General features: G+C 39.3%; 1 protein-coding gene and 1 long non-coding RNA gene across 16 annotated transcripts in view; one reads left to right on the top strand and one right to left on the bottom strand.

The window, feature by feature from the left end:
- myo18ab (myosin XVIIIAb) overlaps window positions 1-15,077 on the bottom strand; it is a 143,257-nt gene that overhangs the window by 66,299 nt on the left and 61,881 nt on the right. For all 15 annotated transcript variants that reach the window (XM_034866664.1, XM_034866668.1, XM_034866663.1 and 12 more), the window contains 6 exons: window positions 13,500-13,641; window positions 13,206-13,365; window positions 11,862-12,048; window positions 10,931-11,138; window positions 9,122-9,231; window positions 682-747 (listed from right to left, as the gene is read on the bottom strand). In XM_034866664.1, the coding sequence (XP_034722555.1) occupies window positions 682-747; window positions 9,122-9,231; window positions 10,931-11,138; window positions 11,862-12,048; window positions 13,206-13,365; window positions 13,500-13,641 (873 nt within the window). The remainder of the gene's footprint in view (window positions 1-681; window positions 748-9,121; window positions 9,232-10,930; window positions 11,139-11,861; window positions 12,049-13,205; window positions 13,366-13,499; window positions 13,642-15,077) is intronic.
- The window catches only part of LOC117941680, a 15,888-nt gene continuing 5,090 nt past the window's right edge, over window positions 4,280-15,077 (top strand). Inside the window, exon 1 of the long non-coding RNA XR_004655948.1 lies at window positions 4,280-4,433. This is a non-coding gene — a long non-coding RNA (uncharacterized LOC117941680). The remainder of the gene's footprint in view (window positions 4,434-15,077) is intronic.

Genomic DNA, 15,077 nt, shown 5'->3' on the forward strand with positions numbered 1-15,077 from the left:
GGCAGGTACAGAAAAAGACTTGGCTTCAAGGTTGTACCTTTCTAAAACTGGGACCAGGATTCAACTGAGACCAGCAAAAAAAGTACTTATTAAAAAAGACTGAGATGGAATTGCATGTACTATAACAGTTTACATGTTAAACTATGCACTGTTTGCATCAGGACTACTTTTCATTCACTACTTAATTTCTGTTTTTACACAGCACAGCACTGCGCATGTTCACATTAAAAGCCTACCACCAAATTATTATCATTATCCTTTGAATCACAAGAAGGCTTTCCATGTGATACCTCTCAGTTATCCTCCATGTTTTATTTCCAATTGATTGTACGTTGCGGTACATTTCATTGTTTGTGTGCTGTCAATCGAACACTTTCTGCATGATTGAAATAAAAAATGAAGAAAACTAATTCTGTTTAGGAAGTGTTGAGTTTCAATGAAAGTATCTTAACACAGCACGTGAAGGCAACAAAATAGGTACGAATTGGTATACCAAGAATTAGAATTGTGGAGGAAGTGTTGCGTTTGCAATAGAACCAAACACCATCAACAGAACATTAACGGCACAGTGGTTAAGGAAGGCCCTGGACATCATTGGATAAGTTACAGCATTTTACTAACAGTCCTTATATGAATATTGAGTAGAAAAGTGTGCATGTGCATGTGTGTGACTTCACTTACCCTGCTCAGCCCCATGTGGTAGCTGCTCTTCTCCAGATCCAAGGACTCCAGCAACTCCTCCACCGCCTGGAACCCAGAACAAACAGTCAGCAGACAGATAAAGACAAACCAGCAAGCCTTGCCTCTAAGAGAACACATGACCTGGTTGCCCAAAGGATGCTAGCTCGGTGTTATAGCAACAAACACAAACACACACACAAACAACTCTCCGCCCCCGAGCTGCCTCCAGGGACAAAACAAGTGAGACAGAGACGCTTCTCAGGTCCATTTTCTGTCAGGTTTCATCCATCGTGTCAACCCAACCTTTAGAAGACAAACTAGCTGTCAGGGCTCAACTCTTTGCGGCTGATACTGAAGGATTAAGAATCTTACTTTCTGATAAATATGTGTTAAAGCTGGCCTTTAAAAAAAGAGAAAAAAAGACTAATCCTTACATTCCACAAGCCTTCTTGATGCTGTAATAGATTATATTGCACAAAAGGAAAGTGTTGAATCTGGCTATTCTCAGAGTGTAAGGCCTAAAATGTCAAGTTTTTCCTGGTGTAGTGCTACAGGAAAGGCTAAGGGACATTTACATAACAGCTCATGGAGTGTCCAAGGGGAAAGGATTTGTGCTCTGAGAGGCATGAATGTGTTCAGTATATTATATGGTATTCTTATGACAACAATGTGTAAAAGTGAAAACGTCCTGATGGAGCCACTAAAAAAGGCGGCCACAAACATCGAGTTTTTTTTTTTTTTTTTTGCTGTCTCTTGTGGGTCCCCTGGTACACCTGTTGAGTTAGCTTGCTTAGATTCAATCAATTCAAAAACATTTTATCTCAGGGCATGTCCGTGGCAGGGCAGCCATTTTGTAAGTTTTGCCATCAAAACAGGAAGTGGGTGTAACTTGAGCGTACATTGTACAATTGTCTCGAAACTTTTCAGGATTCATAAGGGTTCAAGCCTGACAACAGCTACAGGCCGATACTGGCCCAACGTCATAGCACCCCCTAGTGGCAACAGGAAGAAGGCCTAAAGTCAAGGTGCTATACTTTAACAAATTTAAAATTTGGTCTGTACCATTTCAACACCTTGAAAAACCTTTCGTCAAATGGTGTAGGCGTGGCGTAATGGCCCCAATTTTGAGTGTTTAGAAATTAACGAGACTAGTGTCTGTAACTGTGTGTGTTTGGTCATAGCGCCCCTGCCCTGCTTGCAACAGGAAATCAGTCTTATATGACAAACATCATCTGATTTAAATAAAACTTATAACGTGATACTGATCCACCCCCATACCCCCCCATACCTCCTTAACCACGCCCCTCTACTGAAGCTACGCCCCTTTCATAACTTAGATAGATTGTTGTGTGAGGTATGATTGAACTTAGCAGCGAGTTCCTTTGTCTTTAGCAGAGCTGGGCAGCGATTAAAATTTTTAATCGCGATTAATCGCATAATTTCCCAGATTAATTGCGATTAATCGCAAAATGAAATAATGAATTCAGAAGTAGTGTATTATATAGTCTAATTTTTTTTTTAAATGTTCTGCCATATGAACAAAAGTGCCATAACATTTGTTCTGCAAAAACTTACCAGCATTTTGTTTATAAAGTAACAGTTAAATAAAATATTTAGTGTAGCCTACATCTCAACTTAAACAATGTATTTATCATGTCCAGAGTTGAATTCCAACTGGTTGGAACGTGTTGCATAAGCGACTCCTTCTTATGTACACGTTCATCTGTTGTTGCTCTAACTATGCAGCCCTTGCTGGACTGTGTTTAGAGTGCCCCACAACTTTTCTGCATTTCGCAAGGACACTGTCGCGTAGTTTCAGCATAATGTCTCTCCTCTGATTTCAGTCCAGTCAGAGCACGTGAATGCAGCGCCCACTTTTCATTAGTATAATGCACTGCCGTCGTTGTTGCGATTCTCAGACCAATGTCCTCCGCAACCCAAATGGGCCTGAATCCTGTAGCTATCCATGTCGCTATGGCATTTGTTAGCGTCTCTTGCCTTTGTTTATGTCTACTTCCCCCACGCTGTATCTAACGTAGTCTGCCGAAGCCTCGCATCAGTGTGTGTTTCGTTGAATGATTTGCTGGTATTAACTGTCAAGGTGATATTTCAGACTGGAAGTACTCAGGTGATAATAAAATTCAACTCTGCAGTATTTACAAAGCCTGTGAGCAACAAACTTTTACAATAATAAAGAAATAATAAAAACTGCGTTAACGCGCAATGGAAAAAATTGTCGGTGTTACTTAAGTAATTAGTTAACGCGATAATAACGCGTTAACTTGCCCAGCCCTTAGTCATGGTTTCCTTTTAATTGGTGACGATTTGCAGTGTCAAATGCACGGTCAGAAGGAGTGGCGTCTGCCAGTAACCCCATTGTGCAATGGCCCGTCCAACCCTGCTTGCAACTTTAATTGACGTTGTTTTTTTGTCTTTATGTAATCTGTTGATAACTGTGAAAACAAATTTCCCTCATGGGACAATAAATGTCTGTCTATCTACATCTATTGGTCAGACTCAACAGTGTGGTTCCGGAAGTAAAAATCCCATTGATTTTTTCCATAAGGATTAAGATTATCAAGTATAATGTCCAAACCACAGGTACACTGACCACAAGCTACGTGTTTGTAAAATGGAAGTTTCTGCTCTTCTAGAAGCTAGAAGTCATGAAAATCAACCTTGTTTTAAGAAAAACATGTTTTTTTTATCCTTATAGAGAAAACCTACAGTACCCACAAACCTAAGCATAACGGCAATGTCTCTGATTGGTTCAACACGCAATAGAAACGTTTACCATACCCGCAAAACTGTGAACGCCTAGAGTGAGCTTCTGCTATTGAAGTCTATGATAGTTTCTGTACACACAGTCTAATACCTTTACCTCTTTGCTGTTTAAAGAAAAAAAAAATCTGCTGAATCAAATGTTTTATGTGCATTAATCTCGTAGCTGGTTGGCTTGGTTCCAGATTTAAAACTCTTTATATTAACAATTTTCGAAAAGTCAATGGAACAATTGAAGAGGGAACCAGAGACGTTAAAAAAGTGACCGGTCACTGTTGAGCTCTATACTGGCGACAGCTGCCAATTGTTGCCATAGCAACTCCAAACATCTTGGGCTGTAGCTGCCTCAAGGCAGAGAAATTGAACATGGTTGTGTTACTGGCCTATAATCTGCCCAACAAAACCCCAGATTTAACCATCACCACCCCCACCTTTTTTTTTCAGAAGACTATAGATTACTAAACTAGTGTAGTAAATACATATTTCTAAATTTGACAAGCTCATTGGTTATCACAGTTCTTTCTAAGACAATAATTGTATAGCAAAATTTGGAATCGTTATAGCTTTAACGCCAGTGTTTGCCTCTTGATGGGATCTCAGTCATGACGTGCCCTTCCCCGATTTGTCATGCCCCTATCACATGACCCTTTTTGAAGAAAAAAAACAAGCAAGTTACAACACCCTGAACTGACCATCGGTGATTATTTCAACATGGACAACAAATTACAGCCGTTTCTGACTTTGCAGTCATGTGGTACTTACAGTAACAGTTCCACTTTGATGCCGATCCAAACTAAGAAATCTCTCTTTCTATTTTTTGCCATTGCTGCTGTTTCTCCGTTGTCTTTTCTGCCACTAAGCAACTACCACCAACCTGGCTGAATATACTATACATGCTGCTTCCTGTTACACCAGCACGGGCATGCCGAGTATACCTGAATGGTCATGTGATATGCGTTTTAGGCGTGTTAGTAAGGCAGAGGATTAGTTGTGCTAGTGGAGCTAGGTGTAGCCTAAGACGGTATTCCTCAAAAATTGGTTTGTGGACCACTGGTGGTCAACAAGCGACTCCTGGTGCTCCCGAGTAGATTTGGTAAAATATCATGTTTTTAATTTTAATGTAATAACAGTGTTTCTCAAACTGTCTGCCAGCGACTCCAAAGCCAAACAGTGAGGAGCATAGATGTGTGTTGTCGGACTTCAGCCATGAGTGTAATACTGGAAGGAAATATGCAGGACGGTGGTCCTTGAGCTCTTTTTTTAATTAGGTAAGTGGTCCTTGGTTGGACAAAAGGTTTGAGAAACACTGGCCTTAGAGGCCATCTTACACAGCAAGAGGACCACTAAAACTCTCCACTGCAAACTGGAACTTTACATGTCAGGTTCCACAAAGGACTGGATACCAACAGGAATGCTTTATGAAGTGGTGAATTTTCCCCTGAGTTGTTTGCATGGTTGGTGTGAAAAGCTCTTGGCGGGTACACCATCTGGCTACTAAAATCATGGCTGCATCACTCTGTATTAAGAGGAACTGACAGAACTGTGCTGTCGGCAGTAAAGACAGGGATTTTTGTTTGGCAAAATTTCTAAGACGGGCTCAGCAAACCAATATTTTCTTCTCGTCACTTTCTCTGAAAACAAATTTGTTCATATTATTCCTCCAATTATACGCCCTTCACTGTCTCAGACGGCCTCCTTTCATCCATCTTCCTTGCTTTCTTTCTTTCCCTCTGTTGGTTCCTGACTCCCCAGAGAACTGGGTACCATTTTTTCTTTCTGAGTGGGCTATCCTCTCTAAACTCATCTCCAAGGAATGTTGTGAGCCACTTTGCTGCCAGTGTGTTGTGGAAAGGAGAGGGGAGCTTGATTTCACTCATCGGTTTAATTAATCCAGTTAAATCTTCTGCTGACAGCAGCTAGTCATGTCAATATTCATTTTTATTCCACATTTAACTAAAACACACAAATAGGCAGGCACATAGCCAATCTGATTTTTAGTTTCCTAAATAACCTGAAAAACATTATTTACCTTTTCAAGACAAGACAATTTTGCCCATCAGGTACAGAAGGCCTTAATGTAGCGATGTTTTCCTCTAGCAGCCATACCTCCCACTTATACAGGCTAATCACACCTTTGTGCAAAGCTACTATATATTGCCTGAACAGAATGAGACATTAATCAAATGCTCAGGGATGTTCCTAAACTGTTCTTCCTCCAATACAAAAGAAATGGAAAGATAATGAGACTAGAAAAAAAAGTGGAAAGAGACAAGGGAATGGGAGGGGAGAGGGAGAGAGAGGAGGAAAAAAAGAGCTCTTCCCACTACCGGTAATTAATCAGTACAGTAGCCGTATGCTGCCAGCCTGTGCAATCATAATTAATTACACACAAGAGCGCTCTTGGAACAGGAAGAGGACAGCGCAGAGAGGAGAGAAGGAATAAAGAGATTCTGTTCACACTGGAAGATTAGAATGTAGAGGGTGGGGAAAGAGAAATACTGAATCTCCAGACTTTATACTTTCAACATTCTAACAGTTTTTACATCGTCAGTGTTAGTTTTATTATTGTCGAACCAGATCTTTCAGGGCCACAGAAGACATGTTTTTACAGGCTGAGAAGTACAGTATAAGCCATGATGATGTAATGTTGGGTTGACTTGCAGTGCCCTGCTATGCCATGAACGAATACAAACTACTATTTTTAGTCACTGTTCCATTATCTTTTACTGTGACTGTTATTGCCACTATTCATTAAACCCCGGCCGTCAGACACCGCCTACCAAGAGCCAGGGTCTGTCCAAGGTTTCCACGATTTGAGTTTTTTCTTGCCACTGTCGCACTGTTGCTTGCTCTGGTGGGAACTACTAGAACTGTTGGGCCCTTGTAAATTCTAGTATGTGGTCTAGACCTGCTCTATCTGTAAAGTTTCTCGAGAGAACTCTTATTATGAATTGATACTATAAATAAAATAAAACTGAATTGAAGAGTTAGCGTTTTCATGAACAAAAAACTTCATAATTGTAATTGATGCTTCTTGGAGATCCTTTGGGCCATTCATACCAACTGACAATTCTCAAACAAAGGGTTCATCAATCTTCATACCAGGGTGGATTTATTATCAATTACAGCAGACAATAAAACTCCCTACTGTGTGTCACAACTAAAGCTCATTGTTAGGTTTTTTATTGTTTTTGTTTTTTACTACAAACTGCTTCTTTTAAGGAGCATGAGGGCTTAAACAGATTTGGAATTGGATTTATGTCCCCGTAAAATTGTTAGTTTTTTATGTGACAAGACATTATAAACCGCAGTTCATAAGAACAAGGTCTTCCTGTGATTAACACTAGGGCTGAATGATTAATCACCAAGGGCAGCGGGTAATGTAGGTTTGGGCCTACCCAAACCTTTCTTCCTAAAATATGTGTGAACAGACTGATGTCTTTGGTTGTGTATTGTGCAGACAACTAGGCTTACATTAAAGAATACAAATGCCTGTTTGTCTTCCGTGTTTTGCCTGCATTAGCCTACTACTCACTATGACGACCTTCACTGTTCGTTTACGTTTTGTGAATGCGCCTCTAGCTGTGGATAATTTCTGCCGAATAATGCATGTCCCTTAACACTTGGGAAACAAGTAAATGCTACTACTACAGAGTCAAATAAAAAAATGATTAATCTAAACTTTCAAAAAATAACAGCCTTAAGATGATTTATCATCAGTGATGAACATGACAAAGATAATTATATAGTTTTAAAATCCCTAACTCCCATCTCTTCAGAGCATGAAGGAGCAGGCAGCAGTACGGCTTGGTTAAAGACGTGACTTCTGAACACCATCCTGCTTCTGCTTCCACTAACTAGAGCCATAAATACTAACAGGCTTCTGTGAAACAGAGACCATCTTACAGACATTCAGTGCAGAACCAACCAATTAAAGACAGCACCGCTGGCCATGGCGGTGAGATTGTACAACTCAGCCCTAAATGCAGCGTGAACATAAATATGCATGTGCATATATGTTATTTATTTACAAACTTCTATTTAGTATTTTTATCTTCTGTTTTTTTTTTTTATCTATATGCGTCCGGACTTCCTATGTTTTAAACCAATGTGAATTCTGCTTTTATTCAGTTGTTTGACTGTGAGCATGACTTTCAATTAACTAAACTAAACTATATAGTATACATTTCCATAAAAATTGTTACATTCCCTTGAGGACGCAAAACTCAGCATAACACATTTTGGAATTTGGAATTATTTGATCTTTAGCAAGCAGGTCAATCAATTCAGCTCATGTTCCCAAAAAGGATATTGTGTGACCGTCTGTCCATTAATCTTATTTGCATATTTTAAACGCAATCCATGGCAAAAGAAAAGGTGGGTCTGCGTGCATTTCCAACCACTTAATTAATTAAGGTCACCATTATAATCCATCTATCTCAAACAGCTGTGGGATCAAAACATAGGCTCATCAAGGCAATGTTACAGAAACCTATCGTACTAAAAGTATGTGAACAGACAATTTATTTTATGTACCTTAATAGGCCAAAGGATAACATAATCCACTTACATCCCATATTAGCCCACCCAAACCTCATCCGCGACTGTTTTAATCACATTCAAATATAATGCAATTATCATATTCCAAAAACTGCAGTTAAAAAAAAATCTTCTTTAATGCTACAAAATCTAACCAGAGAGTGGGAAACACACGGCTCTATGGGCTTCACATACACACTCACCGCCCTGACTGGAGATCTGTAAGATTCATATTTATTTTCATATATTAATGTTCTGCAGTGCTTAGCTGTCTTTTTTCAGATGTTATTAAAGTTCAGTCATGATAAGTTTATTTTAGTTTACAAAGCTTAGAATCTAGTAAGTTATGATATTCTATTGTGATTGAAGGTTTGTACATTCAGCAGCTAAATAAATATATGTTATTCATTTCAATTCAGCCATGAAATCATCTGATTTCATTATAACACCTAATGTAGGCCTGGCCTACATGAAAGAGTAGTTTGAATCTTGACTATATCCAATGTTGTGTTGCATTATATAATGATTGTGTATTGTGATAATACAGAAGGAACTTAAAAAAAAAAAAATCAAATACTGAATCGCAATCACAATAATGGTCAAAAAATAACTAAAATATTTTCTCAAATTATTCAGCCCTAGTTAACACAGTTTAGAACAGTGGTTCTTTCTTCAATCAATCACTTTGTTGCATTGTTTTAATATTTAAAATTGTATTGGAATTTTAGGAGATTAATATATCTGTATCTAATGTTGTAAATGCATAGAGAACGAACACATTGGGTTAAAAAAAACAGGAACTGGGATCCATAGATTTCAAGCTGGTAGAGTAACATAATAGCAATCTTTTTTTATGTTACATGGCGGGTTTTTCGGGCCTAAGGGCTGAGTGACAGCATAGCACTTTGTTAGTTTTAGGCTTTTCATTAGATTTGTTGACAATAAGAAAAATATGAAATAAAAACCGTATCCTTTCACATCCAAGACATCAAAAATAACAATCAAAATCATACCTGTGTGTATTTTTAACTTTTTTTTTTTCTCCATCATATTAACGGTCACTATCCAGCCACACAAAACAGCACTTCAAAGCATCAGGCTGACCCAGCCAAACACTCACCCTCTTCTCATCTGTGACAATGTAGTGGCGTCCATGCTTCTTGGTCAGATGTGGTGCCAGGACATCAAAGCGTCTGCGGAACTCAGAAAACACCATGTGGTCTGGGTATCCTGGAGCCAGGGAGGGAGAAGACCAGCGAGGAGAGCCCAAAAACAACCAACACCAAGGTTAGAGGAGTGTTGGTAGCAAGTGGAGAGCCAACAACGTGTCAACGGTCAACTTTTATTTTTAGAAGAAAAAGAGCCAATAGACACTTCAAAAAATGTAAGACCATCAAAAAATTGGTAAAGGATTGAAAGGTGAAAATGTTAGGGGTTCTCAAGCTTTTAGAGAGGCACGAACAGTAATAATGCGTAAGAGAGGTTCACATTGGGGAAAAAAGGCTAAATGATATAAAAGCATACAATTTTGAATGAAGACATACAGTGACAGCAATAGTTCAGGTTATTGGAACCCTTTCAGATACTCTCTGGAGGTTTCATTTATCACTGGATTCAAATGATTTGGGCAAGAAAAGGAAGGAAGTATAGAGTTCATATCTGTCATCATCAGAAAGACAGATGAGAGCACGTTAAGTGTGAGGAACTTTGGACGGTTCTAAACTATAACTTTTAAATCAGACAGTAAAACTCAGATCACAATTTAATGATCTCCATGAGAATAAACCAATATTTATGGACAACCTTTCCCTAACCCCTATTAACTCTATCAGTAACATAGAGGAGTACTCCAGTGGAGGGTTAGGATTGTACTTCCATTAAGTTTGGAGACTCATAAGAGAAAAAGGTGAAAATCAAACCAGCAGAGGTCCAGACATCCTGGCTGACTTGTAGTGCCAATTAAGTCAGTAAACTTTATTTCTATAGCACCTTTCATAATCATAACAATATGATTCACAGGTGTACACACAATATAGTACCTTGAAATCTACAACAACATTCATAAAGAATGGTCAAACATAAAAATAATTTAACTAAATAAATAAGAACATACAGAGAACATACATTTGAGTCATAGGTGGAACTTGTGGGATCTTAATGCAGGATAAGGAGTAGAAGGACCAGGACTGGGGAGATATGTTCTCAGTGTTTAGTGTTAATTAGAAGCCTTGCTCCTGCATTGTGCACTAACTGTAGATGGGCAACTGCAGCATCATTCTGGTAAGTAAATGATTTGCAAAAGTCAAGGCGAAAGGCGGTTTCACTTCTGTTACGTAAATAGCATGACTGAACAAGACTCAAAATCTGCTGACTGTAGTAAGGGGGAAGCAAAACAATTTAAGTTTGAGGGTACATGTTTTAGCTGGCAATGGACCAAGATGAGGAGTAATACTTTAGCTTTATCAGAATTCAAATGTAGGAAGACAAAGTGCGTCCAGTTTTTGATGGCAGGGTTGGGACGTAACAATAGTTCACCACAGTGTGAAATGACCCATAACATGGTAAGGGTTGGTGGATTCTAATGGAATAAAATCGGGCCAAGGAAAAGAGCCTTGTGGGACCCCACTGCTACTGTGACTACTGCTACTATATAAACTAATAGCAGTTCCATTTTGGCCCGCCCACACCCCTAGTATTGCTCAAGCTAGATTCACCAGATCCTACATATACCAGCATGCAACCAATAACATCTTTTCATTAGACCTTACTGTCTGCAAAGGTTCACATCTTCCAAATGGTATGCTATAGGTTTGTACCACAGGTCCCATTTTAGATACCCCCGATGGCATCACTACAGAATCATTATTTTCTTCTACTATTCAGAGTAAAAACAAAATAAATGGCAAGGCTTCCACAAGTACTTTATTACCTTGTCTGTAGATGCGCAGTGCATCCAGCAGCTTGGATCCTCGGAGTTGAGCTCTCAGGAGGCCCACATCCAAAGTCATAAGGCCTGAGTCTGGGCTCTCTCCATGCGTCACACGGGGTTCACCTCCACCACTCACTGCCTCTGCTTTGGGCAGCAGGCAGTGAACAAAGTGAACCCTGGAGCGACGAACCATGTCAATAAGAGCATCCTAAAAAAAGGAATGTTAGAGATGAGTAGTTTAATCTAACATTGTGACAGTCTGTGCAAGACCACTAACCAGCTTTTAAGTCTGGTGGAGCTAGGTTGGGAATCACACCAAGCTCTATGTACTCATAAAACATATAGATGGAGTAGGTTGTCCCACCCTAACAGGTACAGAAAAACCAAAAGAAGGGTAGGGAAAATGTATATATACAAAACTTGAAATTCTTATACTCCATTTATCAACGTACATTTACTATTATATCTATCTACTTATATCTACTTGCTTTTATGAAACAATGACATGAACATTTACAGTACTGTACTCATTGTTTTCTGTAGATTGTTTTCTATTAAAAGGAGTGCACCAGTTCAAGTAAATAGGACTCCGTATCCAACATGTATCTGCACTGATACCCAAAACTAAAATCCTTAAACTTCCTCCCAGATGAATGTTGAGTTATTAAAGCCTAATTGTGAACAGGGTTGAGTTTTAACATTAACAGTACGGGAAAGCAACTTGGGGATTGGTGGATTTATTGGATGATGTACCACAACCAGGGATTTATTATATGAATAGATGGATAAAAGAATCCAGGGCATTTTTGGTGCACAGTACATTACTTCACCAATGACATAAGCCCAGTTTGCAATTGCTGTTCACAGATACCCAAAAAGCACCTTTATTAGGAATGAAACACAAGTTTTAATCAGCGCCTCCTCCACTTACCACTTGGAGTTTGACCTGGATACACAGGCTCTTCTTCTTGACAGCAGCCACGCCTGTGGTGAAGGTTTTCCTCATGCTGGTGGCTCTTCGCAGGGCAAGCTGGGAGCTGCCTTCCAGACCAGCAATGGAGCCCGACAACACTGTGGCCCCGCTGGCCCGGCCCATAAACAGTGCACTGATGTTCTTCCTGTTGTGGCAGAAAGATGAATAAAATTTGTATGCATGCACATTACTTACAGGACATGTTTCTTTCTCATCGCAGTTATTAATACTACAATATACAGGGAACTATTCAGACTGCTTTAGTGGCATATTCTGCTGTTGTTAGGATGGCCCCTACATCATTTGGCTAACACTGTAGCCTGCTGCTCTCAAACCTCTCATTCATTATAGATACTGGAGGTCTGAACTTGATTAGAATTTGTTGCCAATACAGTTTCATTAGTTGCTTTTTAATTTTTTTGCAAGTAATGACCTATATATAATACACATTGCATTTAGCGTTGGCACAGCACAGTGACTGGCACCATGGTCACTTAGGAAACCTTTGGTTATCCTGTAAGTAATAGCAATATATTAATATACAAAAAATGAAGACATTTTTCCATATAGTGTCATATATATAGTGTCATATAAAATTTGGGGATTATTAAATTCCTCTGACCGCAGTTCCTATAACTCTTTTAGCTTCTACATCAGGGCAGGGTCTTTTCCCTTTTCCGAATAGCGACATAGTTACCCCCCACAGCAAGTTCCCTTTAAGTTAAAAAAAAGTAAATTCTTTTTTCACATACTACAATGATCTTGCATTTGTTATTTAAACAAATACATGGAATGTTGTGGTTTGAATGCTGAATACTGAATTATTATAGTATAGTAATAATTCCATTCACCGTCATTGTATTAAGGTGGAGGCGGAAATTTCAGAGACAGAAATGTCAAAACCAGTCAGAGTAAAAACCAAAACTATCTGAATGTATAGATACCACTAGAGGTAAGTGAAATATGTTTTTTATTGCAATGTGGGTGAACTGCTCCTTTAAAGATTTAGTCCAATAACCTTGTCAATTCCACAAGCAATTACTTCAGCTGGTCAGTTTATGTAACTGCCACTCCTTATAAAGGTTGCTATTACAGGGCTTTAATGTCTTTCAGCTTTTTCCCAGGAAAGTCATCTGGTGCACAGAAAGACCTTTTTGTTTATTTTTCAGTTATGTTTAATTTAACAGCAGCACAGTTTTGGGGGCACTTTTTGACACATGCATGTGCAGTATATAAACAGACCAGCACTGATTACTTATGGCCCCAGTCTCTAATAACTGGATGTTGCATGTGTGATCGTACTTCTGGGAGTCCTGCAGCAGTGTGGCAGCATTCTGGGCAGCAGGGTTGTGCTTGGCATGGCTCAGCCAGCCCTGAGCGTTGTACTCCACCCAGTCTGTCCCGTGGCTGTGACCTAACAGAAAGAGGTGGGGCTTCTCTCCTCGCAGCAGCAGACTGGCTCCTGGAACACATGGGAAACATTTCCATTTGTCTCCATGATGTCACAAGAATGAGAAGTGCAGTCTGCTGCTCCTACAGCCTCAAGGAAACCTTCTGTGGATTGCTTTAGCCGGCGGTGACAGGTTGAGTGCTAACCTTTGTTTTCTCCCTGCACAGAGCCGTAGTAGCTGAAGAGTCTCTCCAGCATGGTTTCCTCTGAACCTCCAGGCTGAACGGCCTCCTCCTCCATCAGCCACAGAAGGCCTCGAGCCTCATCCGTCCTGGCCAGAGTGCGTACCTGTGATGGGTACCAACACTCAGAAATGTCCCCTACTTTGTCTTTCACAATCACTTCTCTTTGAACGCGATGGCAACAATCAAGGTAAGATGTGTATAGAAATCATTATTCATCACCTAAGATAATACAATAATGAGCAGGTAAACAGTACATGTAACATGGTTTTATACATTTTAAAGAAACAGTTTTATTGAAAAAGCAAGAACAAAGCTAGAAGCAAACACTACCAGTCAATATCATATTTAATTCTATTTTCACTCTGACCAATCATGGCCTGACATCTTTCTTGTTTACAGAGATGATGTGTAAGGTGACAGAGACTGAAAGCAACGACATCTGAATTAACCCAAAACCTTGACAGTGCGTCATCTGTCAGCCACTTAAAAAATACTTTACTTCCAGAACCCTGGACGTGTGAAATAACATCTCCCTATCTTTGCCCTTTTGCTTTCTTGTGTCAAATATGGATACTCCTTATTCCATTTGCCATCTAAAAGTTACCTCACTCAATCATTTCATTTGAGTCAATGTCGGCAAATACAACCAACTGTAACCAGGGATTTTCACTGCCTCGCTCTAATAACTTCTAACATTGTGAGCCACACAAGTCACTAAATCAGAGCTGATTGAGCTGGCAAACTGTGTGGACAGCTGACACACTCAACAGGCTCACAGTAATTGGCCACAGCTGGAATCTCTGCAGCATGCACCCATCAACAGTGACTGGGACGAGATTTCAACAATTCTTTTTTTTACCAACTGATGTCATTGTATTTCACAAGCAGTTATTTTCCTAGAATGAAATTAAGATTCTGCAATAACACCCTCTTATAAACAATACTGCAGTTTTTCTTTTTTTCTCCTAATCTATTTTCAATTAATGCTTCCAAATTAGCTTGTGTTTTCTACAGTAGTAGTGTTAATAAGGCAAAGGGTGCTGCATTTCCCCCATTTTATTTCTGTTTGATGCTGAATTACTCAACCTGTATATTCTTTACTGTACAAAGATTAAAATGTATCATTATATTCAGACTGATTCTTTACTTGGGTATGTTTGGGTGGACCACATTCTGGAACAGGGCTAATTATCTTTCGGTAGATTTCAGACTGGGTCCACAGTTTTTTTTTTTTTTTGTTTTTTAATTCAACAAACAGCATAAACACAATCAGCAGCATGTTACAGGTAACAGAACATACATGTAACCCCCCCCCCACAAAAAATTTATATATATAAAAGCCACATATCCACATTCACCTGTCTAGCGCTATTGATGCAGGCTGTTGAAAGTTCCATATAAACTATGTCAGAAAAAAACTTTCCAACGCGGAAGCATGTTTCACATTTGTACAAAATTCTTTCATCTAATAATTACCAAAATACCTATAATGTGAAAGAAGACTGGGAATTAGAATCCAATTCCATAATAGAGGATGAA

Source organism: Etheostoma cragini, chromosome 3, assembly GCF_013103735.1.
Source record: "Etheostoma cragini isolate CJK2018 chromosome 3, CSU_Ecrag_1.0, whole genome shotgun sequence".
NCBI lineage: Eukaryota > Metazoa > Chordata > Actinopteri > Perciformes > Percidae > Etheostoma > Etheostoma cragini.